At 46.6% G+C, this 25,707-nt stretch overlaps 1 protein-coding gene across 1 annotated transcript in view; it reads left to right on the forward strand.

Annotated features, from left to right (window-relative positions):
• LOC112264180 (sodium-dependent neutral amino acid transporter SLC6A17) overlaps positions 1-24,721 on the forward strand; it is a 45,146-nt gene extending 20,425 nt beyond the window's left edge. Inside the window, exons 3-12 of the mRNA XM_042299759.1 lie at positions 1,505-1,662; positions 3,032-3,161; positions 7,441-7,622; positions 12,733-12,843; positions 15,108-15,349; positions 16,163-16,355; positions 18,298-18,493; positions 22,297-22,456; positions 23,835-23,997; positions 24,214-24,721. Coding sequence (XP_042155693.1) covers positions 1,505-1,662; positions 3,032-3,161; positions 7,441-7,622; positions 12,733-12,843; positions 15,108-15,349; positions 16,163-16,355; positions 18,298-18,493; positions 22,297-22,456; positions 23,835-23,997; positions 24,214-24,588 — 1,910 coding nt within the window. The 3' untranslated portion in view covers positions 24,589-24,721. The remainder of the gene's footprint in view (positions 1-1,504; positions 1,663-3,031; positions 3,162-7,440; positions 7,623-12,732; positions 12,844-15,107; positions 15,350-16,162; positions 16,356-18,297; positions 18,494-22,296; positions 22,457-23,834; positions 23,998-24,213) is intronic.
• The last annotated feature ends 986 nt before the right edge of the window (positions 24,722-25,707 follow it).

Here is a 25,707-nt window from a genome sequence, read left to right on the forward strand (position 1 = left end):
TGTGTGTGTGTGTGTCTTAGGTTTCATATCTCACTGTCTGATCTTCTGTGATGTTTCTCTTGTGTGTGTGTGAATAGGCTGTGGAACGTGTGTGTGTGTGTGTGTGTGTGTGTGTGTGTGTGTGTGTGTGTGTGTGTGTGTGTGTGTGTGTGTGTGTGTGTGTGTGTGTGTGTGTGTGTGTGTGTGTGTGTGTGTGTGTGTGTGTGTGTGTGTGTGTGTTCTATCCGGCTGAAATCCTCTGTCACCATTGTGCCGCTACATTGTCTTCTCTCTCAACTGGACTTGTAGATTGTGAGTGATGGTGATGATGCTCAGTGGAACTAAAAGAGGTACAGTTATAGTGGAAGACAGAGAGAGACAGGAGGTGGTGAGGCTGCAGAAGTAGGAATCTTTTTATTTAACCTTTATTTAACTAGGCAAGTCAGTTAAGAACAAATTCTTATTTACAATGACGGCCTACCCCAGCCAAACCCTAACCCAGATGACGCTGTGACAGTTGTGCACCACACTATGGGACTCCCAATCACAGCCAGTTGCGATACAGCCTGGAATCAAATCAGGGTCTGTGACATCTCCAGCACTGAGATGCAGTGCCTTAGACCACTGCGCCACACGGGAGACCAATAATAGAGGACATGAAAAAGTAGTCTGGCTTTGTTTGTTTAGCCTGAGACATTTCTGAGCTGGCCTTTTCCTTCCATCCAGAAGGCTGTTTCAAGTTTGACCTTTACAGATTGTAATTGACTCTCTCTCTCTCTCTCTCTCTCTCTCTCTCTCTCTCTCTCTCTCTCTCTCTCTCTCTCTCTCTCTCTCTCTCTCTCCTCTCTCTCTCTCTCTCTCTCTCCCCTCTCTCTCTCTCTCTCTCTCCTCTCTCTCTCTCTCTCTCTCTCTCTCTCTCCTCTCTCCCTCTCCCTCTCTTGCTCTCTCTCTCTCTCTCTCTCTCCTCTCTCTCTCTCTCTCTCTCTCTCTCCTCTCTCTCTCTCTCTCCTCTCTCTCCTCTCTCTCTCTCTCTCTCCCTCTCTCCTCTCTCTCTCCCTCCTCTCTCTTGCTCTCTCTCTCTCTCTCTCTCTCTCTCTCTCCCCTCTCTCTCTCTCTCTCTCCCTCTCTCTCTCTCTCTCTCTCTCTCTCCCTCTCTCTCTCTCTCTCTCTCCCTCTCCCTCTCTCTCTCTTTCCCTCTCCTCTCTCTCTCTCTCTCCCTTCCTCCCTCTCTCTCTTGCCTCTCTCTCCCTCTCTCCTCTCTCTCCCCTCTCTCCCTCTCTTGCTCTCTCTCTCTCTCTCTCTCTCTCTCTCTCTCTCTCCCTCTGTCTCTCCCTCTCTCTCTCCCCTCTCTCTCCCTCTCTCCTCCCCTCTCTCTCCCTCTCGCTCTCTCCCCCTCTCTCCTCTCCTCTCTCGCTCTCTCTCCCTCTCTCCCCCTCTCTCTCTCTCTCTCCTCTCTCTCTCTCTCTCTCTCTCTCTCTCTCTCTCTCTCTCTCCCTATCTCTCTCTCCCTCCTCACCTCTCTCAGGTGCGTACCTGGTCCCTTACTTTATCCTCCTCATTCTCATTGGGATCCCTCTGTTCTTTCTGGAGCTGGCGGTGGGACAGAGGATCCGGCGTGGGAGCATTGGTGTGTGGAACTACGTTTACCCTCAGCTAGGAGGCATCGGGGTCTCCAGTCTAATGGTGAGATGCGCGCACACACACACACACACAGACAGACAGAGAGAGAGACACACACACACACACTCACTCAAGTTCCTTGGTGTCCTTATCACTAAGGAATTAACATGGTCCACACACACCCACACAGTTGTGAAGAGGGCATGACAGCGCCTCTTCCCCCTTAGGAGACTGAAAAAGATTTGGCATGGGCACTCAGATCCTCAAAAAGTTCTACAGCTGCACCATTGAGAGCATATTGACTGGCTGCATCACCAATTGGTACGGCGACTGCAAGGCACCTGACCGTAAGGCGATACACTGGGGCCGAGCTCCCTGCCATCCAGGTCTTCTATACCAGGCGGTGTCAAAGGAATGCCCCAAAAATTGTCAAAGACTTCAGCCACCCAAGCCAGACTGTTCTGTCTGCTACCGCACTGCAAGCGGTACCAGTGCACCAAGTCTGGAACCAACAGGACCCTGAACAGCTTCTACCCCCAAGCCATAAGACTGTGGCTACCAGCTGCTGCTACTGTTTATTATCTATCCTGTTGTCTAATGACTTTATCTCTGCCTATATGTACATAGCTACCTCAGTTACCTCTTGCAAATCGACTCGTTACTGGTACTTTCTGTATGTAGCCATGAATTACCTGGTACTCCCTGAGGGCTGAGGCAGAGGCAGTGAGGGCAGAGGCAGTGAGGGCTGAGGCAGAGGCAGTGAGGGCTGAGGCAGAGGCAGTGAGGGCTGAGGCAGAGGCAGTGAGGGCTGAGGCAGAGGCAGTGAGGGCTGAGGCAGGCAGGGCAGTGAGGGCATTGAGGCAGAGGCATTGAGGGCCGAGGCAGAGGCAGTGAGGGCTGAGGCAGAGGCAGAGAGGGCTGAGGCAGAGGCAGTGAGGGCTGAGGCAGGCTGGATGTAACACGAGGAGCTCAGCTCTGCCCAGAAGCTATAAATACGACCACTGACGACCAGCTAGAACACTGCTGGAAGAACACACCTCTATTATTCATAGGCACTTCAGCTGTGGGCTACACGAGTGTCTGAGCAGAGAACACAGGAGAGGGCGGTCCTGTTCGTATAGCCTACAGAATGTCAATTGAGTTGCCTTGTTTAGCTTTGTGTGTTGTGTTGTGTGTCGTGTTGGCTCAGAAAGCCGTGTGTTTGTGTAACCTAGACTACACCACCCTTTTGGTTGATTGGATGCTCTGAATTGCTATGGGTTTCCCACAATATAGCAAATGAACAATATAAAAACACCTGAATACTAAAAATAGATGTTTGTATGTTGAGTAATGACAAAGGTTTCTCAGGAAGACCTAAGGATTGTTCTTCCTCTTCCTCTCTCTCTCTCTCTCTCTCTCCCTCTCCCTCTCCCTCTCCCTCTCCCTCCAGGTGTGTGGCTTCGTGGGCCTGTACTACAACGTGATCATCGGCTGGAGTATCTTCTACTTTTTCCAGTCCTTCCAGTACCCGCTGCCCTGGGCAGAGTGCCCCATCAGGGTGGTCAATGGAAGCCAAGCCAGTGAGTACAAAACACAAAATACTCTCAAAATGTACAGACAACTAATACTAACATGCTAACGTAAATGCTAATGTACAGACAACTAACACTAACATGCTAATGTACGACAACTAAATGCTAATGCTAATGTACAGGCATCAGCTCAAATGCTAATGTACAAAACTAACACTAACATAATATTCCGTTTTATTTGAACTAAAATGAAAAGGGCCTTTTAAATCCAAACTGGTTCATCAAAAGCTAGTTCTCTAGTAAATTGGTAGGAATGTCTCACCCTATGTTCAAGAAGGGCCTTTTCCCTTTATTCAGATTACACCTGCTCACTTTCGGTTGGTTGAAAAGGAAATCATCTCCAAAATAGCTTAATTTTTTTAAACAAGCCTTAGAAAGTTGGTAGCAATTTCAGTTTAATCCACCTGAAAAGACAGAACAAATAATACAACAAATATTGTGGTTAAATTCAAATATACTAATTGATTTTTAAAAAATGTATTTTTCAAAATGTTTAAAAAAGGTATAATTTTAGTGAATGACATCATAAATAGGACTGGTGGAGTTATGTCACACATGCAGCTAACACAGACATATGGAAATGTCTGCTCCACCCAAAATTACAACCAATTAATTGCAGCATTACCACAAAATGGAAGAGGCAAGTAGAAAGGAAAAAAAGTAAGGAACTTGTATGTCGGCCCTGTATTAAAGACCGTAAATGGTTAAAGAAAAGTGTGATAAATAAAAACTTATACCAATTTCATTTAAGGACCAAAAAACTGACAGCTGTGCCATATAAATTGCAAAAGAGTTGGGAAGAGATTTTGGATGTACCCATTCCATGGCACATGGTTTATGAATTGATACGCAAAACAACGCCGGATGCAAAAGGTCTAATTTTTCTATTTAAATTACTGTACAAAATTCTTTCAACGAATAGAATGTTATATATATGGGGGATACAATCTTTCCAGCTCTGCAGATTCTGCTGTGAGGAGGCAGAGTCGTTAGATCATTTATTTTGGTATTGTCCATATGTAGCTCGTTTTTTTGGTCACAGGTCCAGGAATGGCTGAAGAATTGCAACATTTACCCAGAACTAACACTACAGACAGCAATACTGGGTGATTTGAAAAGCCATAGTCAATCATTCAATCAATAATATAATAATTATTTTAGCAAATGTTTTTAATTTTTAATTTACAATCTATACAAGCTATGAGAATAGAAAGGTTCAGTACGTTTGTGAAGCATCACAGCACAGTTGAAAAATATATGGCAAATAGAAATCCAATATGGATGATGTTGAGAGACAGATGGGAGGGGTTGAATGGAGCTGAAGGGTGGGACTAGATGGTGTTGAGAGACAGATGGGAGGGGTTGAATGGAGCTGAAGGGTGGGACTGGATGGTATTGAGAGACAGATGGGAGGGGTTGAATGGAGCTGAAGGGTGGGACTGGATGATGTTGAGAGACAGATGGGAGGGGTTGAATGGAGCTGAAGGGTGGGACTGGATGGTATTGAGAGACAGATGGGAGGGGTTGAATGGAGCTGAAGGGTGGGACTAGATGGTGTTGAGAGACAGATGGGAGGGGTTGAATGGAGCTGAAGGGTGGGACTGGATGGTGTTGAGAGACATATGGGAGGGGTTGAATGGAGCTGAAGGGTGGGACTGGATGGTGTTGAGAGACAGATGGGAGGGGTTGAATGGAGCTGAAGGGTGGGACTGGATGATGTTGAGAGACCGATGGGAGGGGTTGAATGGAGCTGAAGGGTGGGACTGGATGGTGTTGAGAGACAGGTGGGAGGGTTGAATGGAGCTGAAGGGTGGGACTGGATGATGTTGAGAGACCGATGGGAGGGGTTGAATGGAGCTGAAGGGTGGGACTGGATGATGTTGAGAGACCGATGGGAGGGGTTGAATGGAGCTGAAGGGTGGGACTGGATGATGTTGAGAGACCGATGGGAGGGGTTGAATGGAGCTGAAGGGTGGGACTGGATGATGTTGAGAGACCGATGGGAGGGGTTGAATGGAGCTGAAGGGTGGGACTGGATGATGTTGAGAGACCGATGGGAGGGGTTGAATGGAGCTGAAGGGTGGGACTGGATGATGTTGAGAGACCGATGGGAGGGGTTGAATGGAGCTGAAGGGTGGGACTAGATGGTGTTGAGAGACAGATGGGAGGGGTTGAATGGAGCTGAAGGGTGGGACTGGATGGTGTTGAGAGACATATGGGAGGGGTTGAATGGAGCTGAAGGGTGGGACTGGATGGTGTTGAGAGACATATGGGAGGGGTTGAATGGAGCTGAAGGGTGGGACTGGATGGTGTTGAGAGACAGATGGGAGGGGTTGAATGGAGCTGAAAGGTGGGACTGGATGGTGTTGAGAGACATATGGGAGGGGTTGAATGGAGCTGAAGGGTGGGACTGATGGTGTTGAGAGACAGATGGGAGGGGTTGAATGGAGCTGAAGGGTGGGACTGGGATGTTGAGAGACTGGATGGTGTTGAGAGACAGGTGGGAGGGGTTGAATGGAGCTGAAGGGTGGGACTGGATGGTGTTGAGAGACAGATGGGAGGGGTTGAATGGAGTTGAAGGGTGGGACTGGATGGTGTTGAGAGACAGATGGGAGGGGTTGAATGGAGCTGAAGGGTGGGACTGGATGGTGTTGAGAGACAGATGGGAGGGGTTGAATGGAGCTGAAGGGTGGGACTGGATGGTGTTGAGAGACAGATGGGAGGGGTTGAATGGAGCTGAAGGGTGGGACTGGATGGTGTTGAGAGACAGATGGGAGGGGTTGAATGGAGCTGAAGGGTGGGACTGGATGGTGTTGAGAGATAAATGGGAGGGGTTGAATGGAGCTGAAGGGTGGGAATATTAACAAGATAACCAATGTAAAACATACGTGGTCTGTAAAATGTAGATAGGTTCAGAACTTTTGTGAAATAGCACAGTTACAAATAGAATCAAACCGGATGGACATCAGAAATAGAGGAAGGACTAAAAACAAACTAAATATAACTATTGTAAAATAGACTGTGTCTGTAAAAATGTGTGTAAGATGTATAAATTGAAGGTAAAAGCCGAAGTGTTTATTAGTTTACTCCAATTGGGGGATCGGTGGTAGGGTTTGCGGGGAATAATAATAAAGGTATATTCTTTTAAAAAGTCTATATAGGTATGTATGCATGCGTGTATGGATATATATATTTACCCCAAAAAATATATGGGGGATTGGAAATGATGCAGACAATTACATTGATGGATTTCTTTCCGCAATATTAAGCTGATCCACCCCTTTAAAATTAAAATTAAAAACACTAACATGCTAACGTAAATGCTAATGCACAGACAACTAACAATAACATGCTAACGTAAATGCTAATGTACAGACATCTAATACTAACATGCTAACGTAAATGCTAATGTACAGACAACTAACACTAACATGCTAACGTAAATGCTAATGTACAGACAACTAATACTAACATGCTAACGTAAATGCTAATGTACAGACAACTAATACTAACATGCTAACGTAAATGCTAATGTACAGACAACTAACACTAACATGCTAACATGCTAACGTAAATGCTAATGTACAGACAACTAACACTAACATGCTAACATGCTAACGTAAATGCTAATGTGAGGTGAGTGGATGAGCTAAAGGCTAACATAGGGTTCCCTACCTCCTACCTCTTGACTGACTGTGTGCTGCGGCTGCCTGCCATCACTCTTTGGCGGCTGTCAGCTGCAGGGTATGCTGAATACTCACAGAGACTTGGTCATATGTTCTGACATGATGCAGCATCAGAGCTGCTCTCTCAGATCAGTTAAGGACTATCCCACCCAGTTCAGATCAGCAGACAGACAGACAGACAGACAGACAGACAGACAGACAGACAGACAGACAGACAGACAGACAGACAGACAGACAGACAGACAGACAGACAGACAGACAGACAGATTCACCACCATCTTAGACTTCACTCTATTTCACAGCTATTCTATTTCTCACTCCACATTTCTCAAACCTTGTCCTCCTCTCTCCTCCCCCTCTCACCCCTCTCTCCTACCTATCTCATCCCCTTCTCTCTTTCTCCTCTGCCTCTCCCCTCTTTCCTTCCCTCTCACTTATATCCTCCCCCTCTCCCTTTCTCCTCCCCCGCTTTATCTTCCCCTCTCCCCTTCTCCTCTCCTCCCCCTCTACCCATCATCCTCCCCCACACTCCCCTTCTCACCTCTCCCCTCTCTCTTCCCCCCTCTCCCCTCCTCTTCTAGTAATCGAACCGGAGTGTGAAAAGTCTTCTGCCACCACCTACTTCTGGTACCGGCAGACCTTGAACATCACCAGCACCATCGAGGATAGCGGAGGCCTCAACTGGAAGATGACCATGTCCCTGTTCGCCGCCTGGCTCATCGTCTGTCTGGCAGTGATCAAGGGTATTCAGTCATCTGGGAAGGTAACAGGCCGAGACATATGTACAGTTGAAGTCGTAAGTTTACATACACTTAGGTTGAAGTCATTAAATCTCATTACATACACAAAGTTGACTGTGCCTTTTAAACGGCTTGGAAAATTCCAGAATATAATGTCAAGGCTTTAGAAGCTTCTGATAGGCTAATTGACATCATTTGAGTCAATTGGAGGTGTACCTGTGGATATATTTCAAGGCCTACCTTCAAACTCAGTGTCTCTTTGCTTGACATCATGGGAAAATCAAAAGAAATCAGCCAAGACCTCAGAAAAAAAAAATTGTAGACCTCCACAAGTCTGGTTCATACTTGAGAGCAATTTCCAAATGCCTGAAGGTACCACGTTCTGAAGGTTCTGTACAAACAGTAGTACGCAAGTATAAACACCATGGGACCACGCAACCTTCATACCGCTCAGGAAGGAGACGTGTTCTGTCTCCTAGAGATGAATGTACTTTGGTGCGAAAAGTTCAAATCAATCCCAGAACAACAGCAAATGACCTTGTGAAGATGCTGGAGGAAACAGGTACAAAGTATCTGTATCCACAGTAAAACAAGTCCTATGTCGACATAACCTGAAAGGTCGCTCAGCAAGGGAGAAGCCACTGCTCCAAAACCGCCATAAAAAAAGCCAGACTTTGGTTTGCAACTGCACTTGAGGACAAAGATCATACTTTTTGGAGAAATGTCCTCTGGTCTGATTAAACAAAAATAGAACTGTTTGGCCATAATGACCATTGTTATGTTTGGAGGAAAAAAGGGGAGGCTTGCAAGCCGAAGAACACCATCCCAACCGTGAAGCACTGGGGCGGTGGCATCATGTTGTGGCGGTTCCTGCTGCAGGAGGGACTGGTGCACTTTACAAAATAGATGGAATCATGAAGAGGGGAAAGTATGTGGATATATTGAAGCAACATCTCAAGACATCAGTCAGGAAGTTAAAGCTTGGTCGCAAATGGGTCTTCCAAATGGACAATGACCCCAAGCATACTTCCACGTTGTGGCAAAATGGCTTATGGACAACAAAGTCAAGCTATTGGAGTGGCCATCACAAAGCCTTGACCTCAATCCTATAGAACATTTGTGGGCAGAACTGATAAAGCGTGTGCGAGCAAGGAGGCCTACAAACCTGACTCAGTTACACCAGCTCTATCAGGAGGAATGGGCCAAATTTCACCCAACTTAACATGGAAAGCTTGTGGAAGGCTACCTGAAACGTTTGACCCAAGTTAAACAATTTAAAGGCAATGCTACCAAATACTAATTGAGTGCATGTAAACCTCTGACCCACTGGGAATGTGATGAAAGAAATAGAAGCTTAAAAAAATCATTCTCTCTAATATTATTCTGACATTTCACATTCTTAAAATAAAGTGGTGATCCTACCTGACCTAAAACAGGTAATTTTTACTAGGGGCGGCAGGGTAGCCTAGTGGTTAGCCTAGTAACCGGAAGGTTGCAAGTTCAAACCCCCCAGCTGACAAGTTACAAATCTGTCGTTCTGCCCCTGAACAGGCAGTTAACACACTGTTCTTAGGCCGTCATTGAAAATAAGAATTTGTTCTTAACTGACTTGCCTAGTTAAATAAAGGTAAAATAAAATTAAAAAAACTTCAACTGATCCTAACTGACCTAAAACAGGTCATTTTTACTAGGATTAAATGACTTAAACGGTACATATAGTACATACAGTATGTGCTTATAAACTGGGTGGTTTGAGCCCTGAATGCTGATTGGCTGACAGCCGTGGTGTATCAGACCATATACCACAGGTATGACAAAACATTTATTTTTACAACTCTAATTACGTTGGTAACCAGTTTATAATAGCAATAAGGCACCTCGGGGGTCTGTGATATATGGCCAATATACCACGGCTAAGGGCTGTGTCCAGGCACTCTGCGTCTTGCATAAGAATATCCCTTAGCTGTGGGAAATTGGCTATATACCACACCTCCTCGTGCCTTATTGCTTAAATATACTATCTGAAGGTATATATGGCTCTGGAAAGGTGCAGGGTGATTCACGTGATTCTGTGGGGGAGGGGTTACTTGAAAAAGAAACACTGGTATTGTTGAACTTTCTTCTTTGAGGGCTCAAGAGATCTATTCAGTTGCTTATGGAGTGTTAGAGAATACTAGTGTGCTGGAGTTTCTACGGTTTCAAATCCAGATATTTCCCTATAGACTTTCCCTATAGACTTTCCCTATAGACTTTCAATAACTTCCACGCTGTATAAATATGTGTCCTGTCATGTGTATACGTCTAGTGATTTTCATGAAGAGTTTTATACTGGCTAAACTATGACACTATACTAAACTATACTGGCTAAACTATGACACTACACTAAACTATACTGGCTAAACTATGACACTACACTAAACTATACTGGCTAAACTATGACACTACACTAAACTATACTGGCTAAACTAGTTTATGTTGAGAAAGGCTAAAAATGCTAAGCATATCACGATTCAATACTATTTGTGTATTTTCTTATGTTTATGGAGAAAGAAGCACGCAAAATGTATGAGGTTAGTCTTTATTTTTGATTTAACCTTTATTTAACTAGGCAAGTCTTAAGAGGTTAGTCTTAAGAGACCACTAGGCTCAGTGTGGTTATAAAATACACTATATATACAGCAGTATGTGGAAGCCCCTTCAAATGAGTGGATTCGGGCCATTTCAGCCACACCCATTGCTGACAGGTGTATAGAATCGAGCCACCGCCATGCAATCTCCATAGACAAACGTTGGCAATAGAATGGCCTTACTGAGGAGCTAAGTGACTTTCAACATGGCACCATCATAGGATGCCACCTTTCCAACAAGTCAGTTCATCAGGTTTCTTCCCTGCTAGAGCGGCCCTGGTCAACTGTAAGTGCTGTTAGTGTGAAGTGGAAACATCTAGTAACAACAACGCCTCAGCCGCTAAGTGGTAGGACACACAAGCTCACAAAAAGGGACCGTTGAGTGCTGAAGCGCATAGCGCGTAAAAATAGTCTGTCCTCGGTTGAAACACTCACTACAGAGTTCCAAAACTGCCTCTGGAAGCAACGTCAGCATAAGAACTGTTAGTCAGGAACTTCATGAAATGGGTTTCCATGTCCGAGCAGCCGCATACGCCTAAGCCTAAGATAACCATGCGCAATGCCAAGCGTCAGCTGGAGTGGTTTAAAGCTCTCCGCCATTGGACTGGAGCAGTGGAAACGTGTTCTCTGGAGTGATGAATCACGCTTCACCATCTGGCAGTCCAATAGAGGAATCTGGGTTTGGCAGATGCCAGGAGAATGTTACATGCCCCAATGTAGAGTGACAACTGTAAAGTTTGGTGGAGGAGGAATAATGGTCTGGAGCTGTTTTTCATGGTTCGGGCTAGGTCCCTTAGTTCCAGTGAAGGGAAATCTTAATGCTACAGCATACAATGACATTCTAGACGATTCTGTGCTTCCAACTTTGTGGCAACAATTTGAAGAAGGCCTTTCCTGTTTCAGCATGACAACAGAAATGGTTTGTTGAGATTGTTGTGGAAGAACTTTACTGGCCTGCACAGAGCCCTGACCTCAACTCCAATGAGCACCTTTTGGATCAATTGGACCGCCAACTGCAAGCCGGGCCTAATCGCCCAACATCAGTGCACAACCTCACTAATGCTCTTGGGGCTGAATAGAATCAAGTTCCTGCAGCAATGTTTAATTTTTTTAACCTTTATTTAACTAGTCAAGTCAGTTAAGAACAAATTCTTATTTTCAATGACAGCGGGTTAACTGCCTGTTCAGGGGCAGAACAACAGATTTGTACCTTGTCAGCTCGGAGGTTTGAACTTGCAACCTTCCGGTTACTAGTCCAACGCTCTAACCACTAGGCTACCCTGCCACCCCTGTGGGTAGATAGATGGCAGAGAGTGGAAAGCTTTGCAAGCTGTAATAGCAGCAAGGGGGGCGACCAACTCCATTTTAATGCTTATGATTTTGGAATGAGATGTTCGACGAGCAGATGTCCACATACTTTTGGTCATGTAGTGTATGTTAGATGGCTCACAACTCTGTTTTTGCATCCCAAATGGCACCCTATTCCCTATATAGTGCACTACTTTAGACCAGGGCCCTATTCCCTATATAGTGTAATATGTAGGACATAGGGTGCCATTTGGGATTGAAGTTTGGGATTTGGGATTCATCTTCATTTGGGATTCATCTCAGTCCAAACAATGAGTTCATGATCACAACACAACATCCAAGCCACATTGTGGAATAGGGGAATATATACGAGACATTGTGGAATAGGGGAATATATACGAGATATTGTGGAATAGGGGAATATATACGAGACATTGTGGAATAGGGGAATATATACGAGACATTGTGGAATAGGGGAATATATACGAGACATTGTGGAATAGGGGAATATATACGAGACATTGTGGAATAGGGGAATATATACGATACATTGTGGAATAGGGGAATATATAAGAGACATTGTGGAATAGGGGAATATTTAAGAGACTTTGCCAAGATCTGACACACTCTGAGGTCCTAATGGCACCTTATTCTCTATATAGTGCACTACCTGTTTCCAGTGGCCCTGGTCGAAAGAAGTGCACTATATTGGAGATAGGGTGCCATTTTGAAAGCAAACTTTAAAACATGGGACTCTGTCATAATCCCATTAGGGTAGCAAGGTCAAAGACATTCGCAGAAATGCTTAAGGAAGAGAATCTCTCCCTCTCTCTCTCTCTCTCTCTCTCTCTCTCTTACTTTCTCTCTCTCTCTCTCTTACTTTCTCTCTCTCTCTCTCGCTCTCTTTCTCTCGGTCAAAACCTCAAGGATTCCTCTCTACATTAGGGAACACTACACAGATGTGTCAACCACAACATAGTGCATACTGTACATGGCGTGTGTGTGCGTACGTGTGTGTGTGTTCACGCCACAGTGTGCACGCGTCTTCTACGCTGTGAGACTACGACAGTGTGGTAGTGTCCATGGTAACAGTGTGACGTGTGTATCGTCCTCTGTCTGTCACCCCCCTCAGGTCATATACTTCATGATAACAGTTTGTGTGTGTGTGTGTGTGTACGTGTGTGTTCTCTCCCCTCAGGTGATGTACTTCAGCTCTCTCTTCCCCTACGTGGTGTTGATCTGTTTCCTCGTCAGAGGCCTGATGCTCAAAGGATCTGTTGACGGCATCGCTCACATGTTCACCCCAAAGGTACACACACACACACACACACACACACACACACACACACACACACACACACACACACACACACACACACACACACACACACACACCCCAAAGGTACACACATACACTCCAAAGGTACACTCACACACTCAAAAGGTACACACACACACACACACACACACACACACACCCCCAAAGGTACACACATACACTCCAAAGGTACACACACTCACACACTCCAAAGGTACACACCACACCATCCTTCATCTGTGGTTCTGAGAATTACAGCCCCAAAGATTAATGTATTCATTATAAAATATAACACACACGTTAACCTCAGTCTGACACGTTAACCTCAGTCTGACATGCTAACCTCAGTCTGACACACTAACCTCAGTCTGACACGCTAACCTCAGTCTGACACGCTAACCTCAGTCTGACACGCTAACCTCAGTCTGACACGTCTGAACCCTCAGTCTGACACGTTAACCTCAGTCTGACACGCTCAACCTCTGTCTGACACGCTAACCTCAGTCTAACCTCAGTCTGACACGTTAACCTCAGTCTGACACGCTAACCTCAGTCTGACACGCTAACCTCAGTCTGACACGTTAACCTCAGTCTGACACGTTAACCTCAGTCTGACACGCTAACCTCAGTCTGACACGCTAACCTCAGTCTGACACGTTAACCTCAGTCTGACACGCTAACCTCAGTCTGACACGCTAACCTCAGGCTGACACGCTAACCTCAGTCTGACACGACACGCTAACCTCAGTCTGACACGCTAACCTCAGTCTGACACGCTAACCTCAGTCTGACACGCTAACCTCAGTCTGACACGACACGACACGCTAACCTCAGTCTGACACGCTAACCTGAGTCTGACACGCTAACCTGAGTCTGACACGTCTGACACGCTAACCTCAGTCTGACACGCTAACCTCAGTCAGTCTGACACGCTAACCTCAGTCTGACACGCTGAACCTCAGTCTGACACGCTAACCTCAGTCTGACACGCTAACCTCAGTCTGACACGCTAACCTCAGTCTGACACGTTAACCTCAGTCTGACACGCTAACCTCAGTCTGACACGTCTGACACGCTAACCTGAGTCTGACACGCTAACCTCAGTCTGACACGCTAACCTCAGTCTGACACGCTAACCTCAGTCTGACACCTCAGTCTGACACGCTAACCTCAGTCTGACACGCTAACCTCAGTCTGACACGCTAACCTCAGTCTGACACGCTAACCTCAGTCTGACACGCTAACCTCAGTCTGACACGCTAACCTCAGTCTGACACGCTAACCTCAGTCTGACACGCTAACCTCAGTCTGACACGCTAACCTCAGTCTGACACGCTAACCTCAGTCTGACACGCTAACCTCAGTCTGACACGCTAACCTCAGTCTGACACGTTAACCTCAGTCTGACACGTTAACCTCAGTCTGACACGCTAACCTCAGTCTGACACGCTAACCTCAGTCTGACACGCTAACCTCAGTCTGACACGCTAACCTCAGTCTGACACGCTAACCCCAGTATCAAACACGCGGTTATGTCATCACAGACTCAGCCTGGAGACAGAAGAGAGCATTGTTACAGAGCCCACATACTGAGAGGAGACAGTTTCCTGATATGGCCGTGTCTGTTTGTCTGTCTGGACCGGATTCTATGTAGGGATAGGAAACTCTAGTCGCAGTGCAGTGTTTGTCCTGCGGTATTTTGTTCCTCATCCTCGATTTATAAAGTGGATTAGGGATATGCTTTGTATGAAGGACACTCAGCTGTCATTAATGAATGGATTCAGAGCCTCTGTACTGTACTGTACCATACCCTTCATTTACTGTGTGTCATCAGTATACACTTCGACTGAAAATATGAACGCGTGGTTGTTGGCGCCCTCTAAAGGCTGACTGAGGTACTCATGTGTAATAATGTAATTTTCCTCCGAAGGTAGACATTTGCCAGAAATGATTGTGTGTGGAACATTAAGTTGTTGACCTTTGCCCCCTCTACCCCCTCTACCCCCCCGCCCTCTAACCTCAAATAGGCGCCAGGTAGCCTAGGGGTTAGAGCGTTGGACCAGTAACTGAAAGGTTGCTGGTTTGAATACCTGCGCCAACAACATAAGAACAAATCTGTTGATGTGCCCTTGAGCAAGTCACTTCACCCTGATTTCCTCCAGGGGCGCTGTACTACTATGGCTGACCCTGTAACACAACACATTTCTGGTGTACGTGACAATAAAACCTACTTTATTTTGACATCTTAACCCCAGTTGGAAAAGATGCTGGAGCCCCAGGTTTGGAGGGAGGCAGCCACCCAGGTGTTCTTCGCTCTGGGCCTTGGGTTCGGAGGGGTCATAGCCTTCTCCAGCTACAACAAACGGGACAACAACTGTCACTTTGACGCAGCGCTGGTCTCTATCATCAACTTCATCACCTCCATCCTGGCTACGCTGGTGGTGTTCGCCGTGCTGGGGTTCAAGGCCAACATCATGAACGAGAAATGTGTTGTGGAGTGAGTATATCTAGCCTGGTCACAGATCTATTTTTGCTGTCTTCTGATCCCAGACCTGTTTGTACTGTCTTCTGATCCCAGATTTGTTTGTGCTGTCTTCTGATCCCAGATTTGTTTGTACTATCTTCTGATCCCAGAATTGTTTGTGCTGTCTTCTGATCCCAGATTTGTTTGTGCTGTCTTCTGATCCCAGATCTGTTTGTACTGTCTTCTGATCCCAGATTTGTTTGTGCTGTCTTCTGATCCCAGATTTGTTTGTGCTGTCTTCTGATCCCAGATCTGTTTGTACTGTCTTCTGATCCCAGATCTGTTTGTGCTGGAGTAAATCTGCTACATAATCCTGATTTATTATTATGTGTCATTGGAGTAAATCTGCTGTCCGCTCAGTCGTTCCTCTTGTCTTTACGCTTGAATCCATTATGGGACAATTTATGTCTGTTTTGCAGTACATAGTAATTCTAAAAAGCTTAAAGGCCAAGATTCAATCCAACGCAGGACTAATGACCTGGGCACAGCAATAAACTTTTAGAAACAATCCACCAGACATTGGCTGAGATGGAGATCTCTGTAAACACTGCAGATGTTGGCTCAGGTATAAAAACACTTCAAAGTAAAGTGTTTAAAAAAAATTGTTTTAATTGTTAATCTGTGTTTGTTTGAATTCCGATCTTGTCAACAGAGAACTCACCCAAACTCAAATCATTTAATCAAACTCAAATAGCATAACCAATCGCATATTGTCATTGTAAAATAGATTAGGTTCTTCTTTCAATACTAACCTTACACTCCTCTCCTCTCTCCTCCTGTCTACAGGAATGCAGAGAAGATCCTAGGTTACCTTAAGTCAGGTGTGTTGAGTCTTGAGCTGATCCCTCCACACGTCAACTTCTCTCACCTGTCAGCTGTGGACTATCAGGAGATGTATGGAGTGATCAAGACTGTCAGGGAGGACAGCTTCGATCAGCTAGGACTGGACCCCTGTATACTGGAGGATGAACTCAACAAGGTATGTTGGCCACGGGGTAAGTTGAGCCAATGGCCATGGGGTAAGTTGAGCCGTTGGCCATGAGGTAAGTTGAGCCGTTGGCCATGGGGTAAGTTGAGCCAATGGCCATGGGGTAAGTTGAGCCGTTGGCCATGAGGTAAGTTGAGCCGTTGGCCATGAGGTAAGTTGAGCCAATGGCCATGGGGTAAGTTGAGCCGTTGGCCATGGGGTAAGTTGAGCCGTTGGCCATGAGGTAAGTTGAGCCAATGGCCATGGGGTAAGTTGAGCTAATGGCCATGGGGTAAGTTGAGCCGTTGGCCATGAGGTAAGTTGAGCCAATGGCCATGGGGTAAGTTGAGCCGTTGGCCATGAGGTAAGTTGAGCCAATGGCCATGGGGTAAGTTGAGCCAATGGGCATGGGGTAAGTTGAGCCGTTGGCCATGAGGTAAGTTGAGCCAATGGGCATGGGGTAAGTTGAGCCAATGGGCATGGGGTAAGTTGAGCCAATGGGCATGGGGTAAGTTGAGCCAATGGGCCAATGGCCATGGGGTAAGTTGAGCCAATGGGCATGGGGTAAGTTGAGCCAATGGCCATGGGGTAAGTTGAGCCAATGGCCATGAGGTAAGTTGAGCCAATGGCCATGGGGTAAGTTGAGCCGTTGGCCATGAGGTAAGTTGAGCCAATGGCCATGGGGTAAGTTGAGCCAATGGGCATTGGCCATGAGGTAAGTTGAGCCAATGGCCATGGGGTAAGTTGAGCCAATGGGCATTGGCCAATGGGCAGGGGTAAGTTGAGCCAATGGCCATGGGTAAGTTGAGCCAATGGCCATGAGCCGTTGGCCATGGGGTATGAGCCAATGGCCATGGGGTTGGCCATGAGGTTGAGCCAATGGCCATGGGGTAAGTTGAGCCATTGGCCATGAATGGCCATGGGGTAAGTTGAGCCAATGGGCATGGGGTAAGTTGAGCCATGGCCATGGGTAAGTTGGCCATGCCAATGGGCATGGGGTAAGTTGAGCCAATGGGCATGGGGTAAGTTGAGCCAATGGGCATGGGGTAAGTTGAGCCAATGGGCATGGGGTAAGTTGAGCCAATGGGCATGGGGTAAGTTGAGCCAATGGGCATGGGGTAAGTTGAGCCAATGGGCCATGGGGTAAGTTGAGCCAATGGGCATGGGGTAAGTTGAGCCAATGGACATGGGGAAGGCACAGTGATGCTGAAACGTTGGTAAATACCCATTAAATTGCTGGGAGATTATACATAGAGCATGCGACTTTCTTTATTTTGGTAGTTTATGGTAAATGAAGATAGATAGATTTTTAAAAGGTAGTGGTAATATTTCAAGGCGTATCTTACCCTGTCCTGAGGCTCAGTTTACCGCTGCTCAACTTACCCCATACCCGTAAATTGTGCCAGGAGACCACTTTTTTTGGACAAATGTTTTCAAAACTGGCACAATAAACTGTCATGTTTACATGATTATTTCAAGGGATAAAAAAAACATCCTGAAATACATGTAGATATCTCTTTTAGAAAGAATACCGCTTGACAGAGTGATGCTGAATGTAAAATATGGCTCAACTTACCCCACTCTACCCTACATAAAACATCTCTGTTGGTTTCTCTCTCTCTCTCTCTCTCTCTCTCTCTCTCTCTGTCTATCTCTTTCCCTCTCTCTCTCTGTCTCTCTTTCCCTCTCTCTCTATCTCTTTCCCTCTCTCTCTCTCCCTCTCTCTCTCTCTCTCTCTCTCTCTCTCTCTCTCTCTCCTACCTACCTCTCTCTCTCTCTCTACCTCTCTCTCTCTCTCTCTCTCTCTCTCCTACCTACCTCTCTCTATCTCTCAACCTCTCTCTCTCTCTCTCTCTCTCTCTCTCTCTCTCTCTCTCTCCCTACCTCTCTCTCTCTCTCTCTCTCTCTCTCTCTCTCTCTACCTACCTCTCTCTCTCTCTCTCTCTTACCCCAGGCAGTGCAGGGTACAGGCCTGGCCTTCATTGCCTTCACTGAGGCCATGACCCACTTCCCTGCCTCTCCCTTCTGGTCTGTCATGTTCTTCTTCATGCTGATTAACCTGGGGCTGGGGTCCATGATCGGCACCATGACAGGGATCACCACACCTGTACTGGACGCCTTTCCCAAGATCCGCAAGGAGTTCCTCTGTGGTGAGGCTTCTATTGATTGGTTGGTTGTTTGATTGGTATTGATAGATTGATTATTTATCAGTCATTAGTCAAAGGTCTGTTGGCATCAGCCAATGGCTGTTGGGGGGGGGGTTCCTGCAATTACCATGAGCCCATCCTCCCCAATTAAAGTGCCACCAACATCCTGTGGTCTCTGGATGGGCCTTTCGGGTCGTGGACGGAGCAATTCCTGTACCAGGCTGTGTTGCAACCGGTCAGGACGCTCTTGATAGTGCAGCGGTAGTTTTTGGAGAGGATGGCATGCCGAATTTCTTCAGACGCCTTTAGGAAGTAGATGCGCTGTTGTGCCCTCTTGACCAGAGTTGTGGAGGTGTTGTTCCATGTTAAGTCCTCGGTGATGTGGACGCTGAGGAACTGACTCTCTCTACTGCAGTCCTGTTGATGAGGATGGTGGTGTTGGTCCATGTTAAGTCCTCGGTGATGTGGACGCTGAGGAACTGACTCTCTCTACTGCAGTCCTGTTGATGAGGATGGTGGTGTTGGTCCATGTTAAGTCCTCGGTGATGTGGACGCTGAGGAACTGACTCTCTCTGCTGCAGTCCTGTTGATGAGGATTGGGCCATGTTCCTTCCTCTACATACCTTAAGGGAACATTTCGGCATTTGCCGTATGGTTAGTGAGAAAGTCCATATTGCAAATGTACGGTCCCTTACTAGACGTCCGAAAACGTTTGTAAAATTCGCGGACGGCGTCGGGCCGAGCGGCAGGGCCGGACCTACCAGGAAGTCATCAAATGAACTTTGTCGGACATTCGGTTTCCGTTTCACAAAAATAATAAGATTTTGGTCATTTTTCCACTGTCCCAGAATATCCCACAGGGGGCATAAGCAATCATATTGCTATCGGACAAAACATCACGATTCACGACGGGGCCTTATCTCGAAACGGAAAATATTTCGAAGCCGAAACTCGGTGAGCGTAGGTTTGGCATAATGGGCAGTTGGCCCCGAACAAGATGGCGTCCAGGCCTCAACGGTTTTTGAGTTATGGCCATTTATCTGGGATTAAAGGTCCAAAATGAAAATAGAGAAATTATTTTTCCACTTCATGTCAAAGTCAAGGAGCCTCCGGTGTCAATAAAAAAAGAACCAGCCATTTATCTATCGTCATTTGAAGAGAAATCGTACAATGACAGATTGGTGATGTTCACGGATAGGTGTTTTTTTTTTCAACGGTTACAGATCCAGTTGCAGGGTGTTCTTATGAATCTTTTTAAAGTGTGCTGCGGAGCTCTGCGAGATTTCTGTGATTTTCTATGATTTTCTGAAATAACACACACTCACTAAACCCTCTGTAAATAACTCAGTTCTTAACGTAAAGACTTAAAACTCAGGATTCTGTAAAGGCATACCCCAATCAGGATATGGGTTTATTTATAGCTTCCTGTGCCAACCGGAAGTGCCTTAAATGATGTCATAGTGGCAGTTTCCAAGGGTTAAAAAGGTCAGATCTTTTCAAAACTTCATATGTGTGATTAGGCAATCCCCATAAACTGTAAGTCAGTCATTTCTCCCAACAGATGTCAAAGAAAAGCTCTCACACACACACACAGCAAGGATGGAGTGACAAAGTGCGGTGCTTAAAGACACAGAGAGAAGGCAATGGCATTACCATATACCCTAGGCCGTGCCGAGTTCAACGAGATATCCCGCTTGACCGTAGCTCGCTTACATTTTACAACCATATTTTTATTTTTGGGTTATCAGGTGCCTATTTTAAACAGTCCATAAAGCACTCCGGGCGGCCCCCATGGATAGAGGGCCGTAGTAGGGTACTCCCATAGCGGGCATGGACAATAGGAGTCCCGGTAAATGCATTTACAACCATATTTTTATTTTTGGGTTACCAGTTGCACAACAATGCACGTGCATTTGCAATATGATTCTATAGTGAAAAAACACCACCAAATGGACATGATGAAATCAACACAACGAGTGATGGAAAGGAACAACTATCACTGCTCGGCCATCCTGTGTTCATCAGGCCAGTCAATTTTGCATTTTTGAGCATGTCAAATTTCATATGGTAAATGCCCATTGAACCATATTGCAAATGCACGTGCACTTGCAATATGATTGTATGTGAAAAACATCACAAAATGGACAGGATGAAGTCAACACAACGAGCGATGGAAAGGAGCAACTATCACTGCCAGGCCATCCCGAGTTCATCTGGCCAGTCAATTTTGCATTTCTGCAGGATTTTTGAGCATGTCAAATTTCATATGGTAAATGCCCATTGAACCATATTGCAAATGCACGTGCACTTGCAATATGATTGTATGTGAAAAACATCACCAAATGGACATGATGAAATCAACACAACGAGTGATGGAAAGGAACAACTATCACTGCTCGGCCATCCTGTGTTCATCATCAGGCCAGTCAATTTTGCATTTTTGAGCATGTCAAATTTCATATGGTAAAATACAACTAAAGTATGTTGATACAGTTCTTATACGTGTGTAATTGACACAAAATTACAAAAACGGTCCAGAAAGCACTTTTTAAGGGTGTGTGAAGTTTTTTACAAAATTTTGACATTTTTGACTTTTGACTTTTGACTTCCTATGAAATCATATTGAAAATGGACAAAACATATTACTTATGCCCATGTAAAAAAAAAAAAAAAAAAAATATGATGATAAAATTGGACAAAAGTATATTCATACAGTTCTTACACATGTGTAATTGACAAAAAAATCGAAAGAATTTCGAAAACGGTCCAGAAAGCACTTTTTAAGGGGTGATAAGTTTTTGACAAAAAAATCATTTTTTCAAAATGTTGCTTTTGGATGTTGACTTGGGTGACATTTCCAATATGAAAAACCATGGTGGAGCGAATTCGCCACCTGTTGAATTTTTAAAGTGTTACAATAGGCAATCGCCATATGGCAGTTGCAATACACTTTGCATGAATCAACGCCGAATTGGGTGGTATTGGCCAATGTGTATATGGTTTGTCCGATGCCAATGACTTCCCATTCATTTTTGTCCACTTCAGGGGGGTATTCCCTTACTTCCTGAAGTCAACAACCAAGGGAGAGGTTGTTGTCCTGGCACCAGAATGCCAGTTCACTTACCTCCTCCCTATGACTCATCATTGTTGGTTAGCAGGCCTATAACCGTAGTGTCGTCAGCAAACTTAATGACGGAGTTGATGTCGTCCGATGTCCTGTATTAAGAGTTGATGTCCTGTATCAAGAGTGTGAAGGAAGTGTTGTTCCCAATCCTCACAGCCTGTGGTCGGCCCGTCAGGAGGTCCATGATCCAGTTGCAGAGGGTGGTGTCCAGACCCAGGGCTCTGAGCTTGGTGATGACCTTAGAGGGAAACAATAATGTTGAGTACTGAACTGTAGTCAATGAACAGCATTCTCACATAGGTGTTCCTCTTGTTCAGATGTGTTAGGGCAGTGTGAATAGTGATAATGGATCTGATGAAGAGTGGACCTTCCTCTCTCAGTGGGCTGTTGCGTCGTAGCCTTCTTTTGTGGTCTGTATGTTTGATTATTCATATATCCTCCTCTTCCTCCTCCTTCTTCTTCCTCCTCAATCTTCCTCATTCTCTCTTCCTCTTCTTCCTCCTTATTACTCCTTATTCCTCATCTTCCTCCTCCTTCTTTCTTCCTCCTCCTTCTTCATCATTCTCTCTTCCTCCTCTTCCTCCTTATTCCTCTCGTCCTCCTCTTCCTTCTATTCCTCCTCTTCCTCTTCATCCTCCTTCTCTCTTTGTCCTCTTCCTCCTCTTCCTCCTCCTCTTCTCAGTTGGTTGTTGCATTGTGGCGTTCTTCTGTGGCCTGCTGTTCGTCCAGCGCTCCGGGAACTACTTTGTGACCATGTTTGATGACTACTCAGCTGGCCTGCCTCTCACTGTGGTGGTTATATTGGAGAATATATCTGTCGCCTGGATCTACGGCACCAAGAGGTACTGGATACATAACATGACACGGCACTTACATATTACTTTACAGCCATGGAGAAATGGATTTGTAGATTTGTATCATGATGAATGTGTTCAAAACTCGTTTTTGTTCTTCCTCACCTTAATCTCCCTCCCTCCCCTCCCCCTCTCCTCTCTCCCCACCTTAATCTCCCTCCCTCCCCTCCCCCTCTCTCTCCTCTCTCCCCACCTTAATCTCCCTCCCTCCCCTCCCCCTCTCCTCTCTCCCCACCTTAATCTCCCTCTCCCCCTCCCCCTCTCTCCTCTCTCCCCACCTTAATCTCCCTCCCGCCCCTCCCCCTCTCTCCTCTCTCCCCACCTTAATCTCCCTCCCTCCCCTCCCCCTCTCTCCTCTCTCCCCACCTTAATCTCCCTCCCTCCCCCTCTCTCCTCTCTCCCCACCTTAATCTCCCTCCCTCCCCTCCCCCTCTCTCCTCTCTCCCCACCTTAATCTCCCTCTCCCCCTCCCCCTCTCTCCTCTCTCCCCACCTTAATCTCCCTCCCTCCCCCCCCCCTCTCTCCTCTCTCCCCACCTTAATCTCCCTCCCTCCCCCCCCTCTCTCCTCTCTCCCCACCTTAATCTCCCTCCCCCCTCCCCCTCTCTCCTCTCTCCCCACCTTAATCTCCCTCCCTCCCCTCCCCTCTCTCCCTCTCCCCCTTTCTATCTCTCCCTCTCCCCCTCCCCCCTCTCTCTCTTTCCCTCTCTTTCCCTCTCTCTCTCTCTCTCTCTCTCTCTCTCCCCTCCCCCTCCCCCTCTCTCCTCTCTCCTCCCCTTTCTATCTCTCCCTCTCCCCCTCCCCCTCTCGCCCCTCTCCCCCTCCCCCTCTCTCTTTCCCTCTCTCTCTCTCTCTCTCCTCTCCCCTCCCCCCCCCTCTCTCCTCTCTCCTCCCCTTTCTATCTCTCCCTCTCCCCCTCCCCCTCTCTCTCTTTCCCTCTCTTTCCCTCTCTCTCTCTCTCTCTCTCTCTCTCTCTCTCTCCCTCTCCCACTCCCCCCTCTCTCCTCTCTCCTCCCCTTCCCCCTCTCTCCTCTCTCCTCCCCTTTCTATCTCCCCCTCTCCCCCTCCCCCTCCCCCTCTCTCTCTTTCCCTCTCTTTCCCTCTCTCTCTCTCTCTCTCTCTCCTCCCCCCTCTCTCCTCTCTCCCCCCCCTTTCTATCTCTCCCTCTCCCCCTCCCCCCTCTCTCTCTTTCCCTCTCTTTCCCTCTCTCTCTCTCTCTCTCTCTCTCTCTCCCCCTCCCCCTCTCTCCTCTCTCCTCCCCTTTCTATCTCTCCCTCTCCCCTCTCTCCCCTCTCCCTTTCCTCTCTCTCTTTCCTCTCTCTCTCTCTCTCTCTCTCTCTCTCTCTCTCTCTCTCTCTCTCTCTCAGGTTCATGCAGGACCTAGAGGACATGTTGGGTTTCAGACCCTACTCTTTCTATTTCTATATGTGGAAGTACGTGTCTCCTGCCTGTCTCACCGTGCTCATCGTTGCCACGGTGATAGAGATGGCCGTCAGTCCTGCAGGGTACAACGCCTGGGTGGAGGAACTGGTCAGTGAATCATCTCTCTCGTGGTAGCTTCTCTGTCTCGTTCTCTTTTTCATCCTCTGTCTTACTATCTGCTTTGTATTTCAGATGTGCATTTGCTTTTCAAATGTTCTGTTCTAAGACTTTCCTGCCAGTTTAATGATTGTTTAGATAGTACATGTATGTTTAATTATTTAATACATTCACTCACACTCTCCTTCCTCTTGCCCCCCCCCCCAGGCATCGGAGAAGTTCCTCTCCTATCCTCCGTGGGCTCTGGGCGTGGCCTACTCCCTCATCATCGCCGCCATGCTTCCTCTCCCCTGCGTCTTCATCGCGCGCCACTTCAACCTGCTCTCTGACGGCTCCAACAAGCTGTCCGTCTCCTACCGTAAAGGCATGACCAAGGAACTCTCTGGCCTAGAGGAGGAGAACGAGTCTCGCTTCATCCTCGGTAAAGGCACCCCCAGCCCCAGCCCCTCGCCCATGCCTTCTCACCGCCCCTACCTGGGGCCCGGCGGAGCCCAGGAGATGACCAACACGGCTGGATATGGTACCGGGACACCGACCAAGACGGGTTATCAGAATATTAATTCGCCAGAGTCCGAACTATGATTGATCTGACTGACTGAAGCACAAGACACCCTATCTATCAAACACAACTCAAGAAAACCCATCCAGAGAGAGAGAGAGAGAGAGAGAGAGAGAGAGAGAGAGAAAGAGAGAGAGACAGACAGACAGACAGACAGACAGACAGACAGACAGACAGACAGACAGACGACAGACAGACAGACAGACAGACAGACAGACAGACAGACAGACAGACAGAGAGAGAGGAGAGAGACGGAGAGAGACGGAGAGAGAGACAGAGACAGAGTGACTGACGAGGTTTCAGTGTAACCTAACCCCCTCCACTTCATTCCTCCATTACAGAACAGCATCTCTCCATCCATAATAATTAGGATCTCTTCTTCTCCAGGTAATGTGGTTAAGAGGTACGGTGTGTTTTGGTGTAACTGTGTTAAAGTCAAACACTGCAATACGACGGCCACACTGATCATAGACCTTGTGGGTTTATTTTGGGCGATGGAAGGAGCTGTGTTATCTCAGGAAGCTCTTAAAGTCCTTTCTTCATTCCATAGAAGAGGATTATATCCCATAGAGTAGAAGGGGATTCAGACTAGCACACAGCATTTTCCACTTCACCAAGCATCACTTTCTTCTCTCACTTTTATCACATGAAACAATCTTTACAGACCCTCTTAGTGGAAATCTGACCGGGGTGCATCCTGAATGGAATCCTATGGGCTCTGGTCTAAAGTAGCACACTATATAGGGAATAGGGGTCCATAGGACTCTGGTCTAAAGTAGTGCACTATATAGGGAATAGGGCTCTGGTCTATAGTAGTGCACTATATAGGGAATAGGGCTCTGGTCAAAAGTAGTGTACTATATAGGGAAGAGGGGTCCATAGGACTCTAGTCAAAAGTAGTGCACAATATAGGGAAGAGGGGTCCATAGGGCTCTAGTCAAAAGTAGTGCACTATATAGGGAAGAGGGGTCCATAGGACTCTGGTCAAAAGTAGTGCACTATATAGGGAATAGGGCTCTGGTCTAAAGTAGTGCACTATATAGGGAAGAGGGGTCCATAGGGCTCTAGTCAAAAGTAGTGCACTATATAGGGAATAGGGGTCCATAGGACTTTGATCTAAAGTAGTGCACTATATAGGGAAT

The sequence above is a fragment of the Oncorhynchus tshawytscha genome, linkage group LG16, assembly GCF_018296145.1.
Source record: "Oncorhynchus tshawytscha isolate Ot180627B linkage group LG16, Otsh_v2.0, whole genome shotgun sequence".
NCBI lineage: Eukaryota > Metazoa > Chordata > Actinopteri > Salmoniformes > Salmonidae > Oncorhynchus > Oncorhynchus tshawytscha.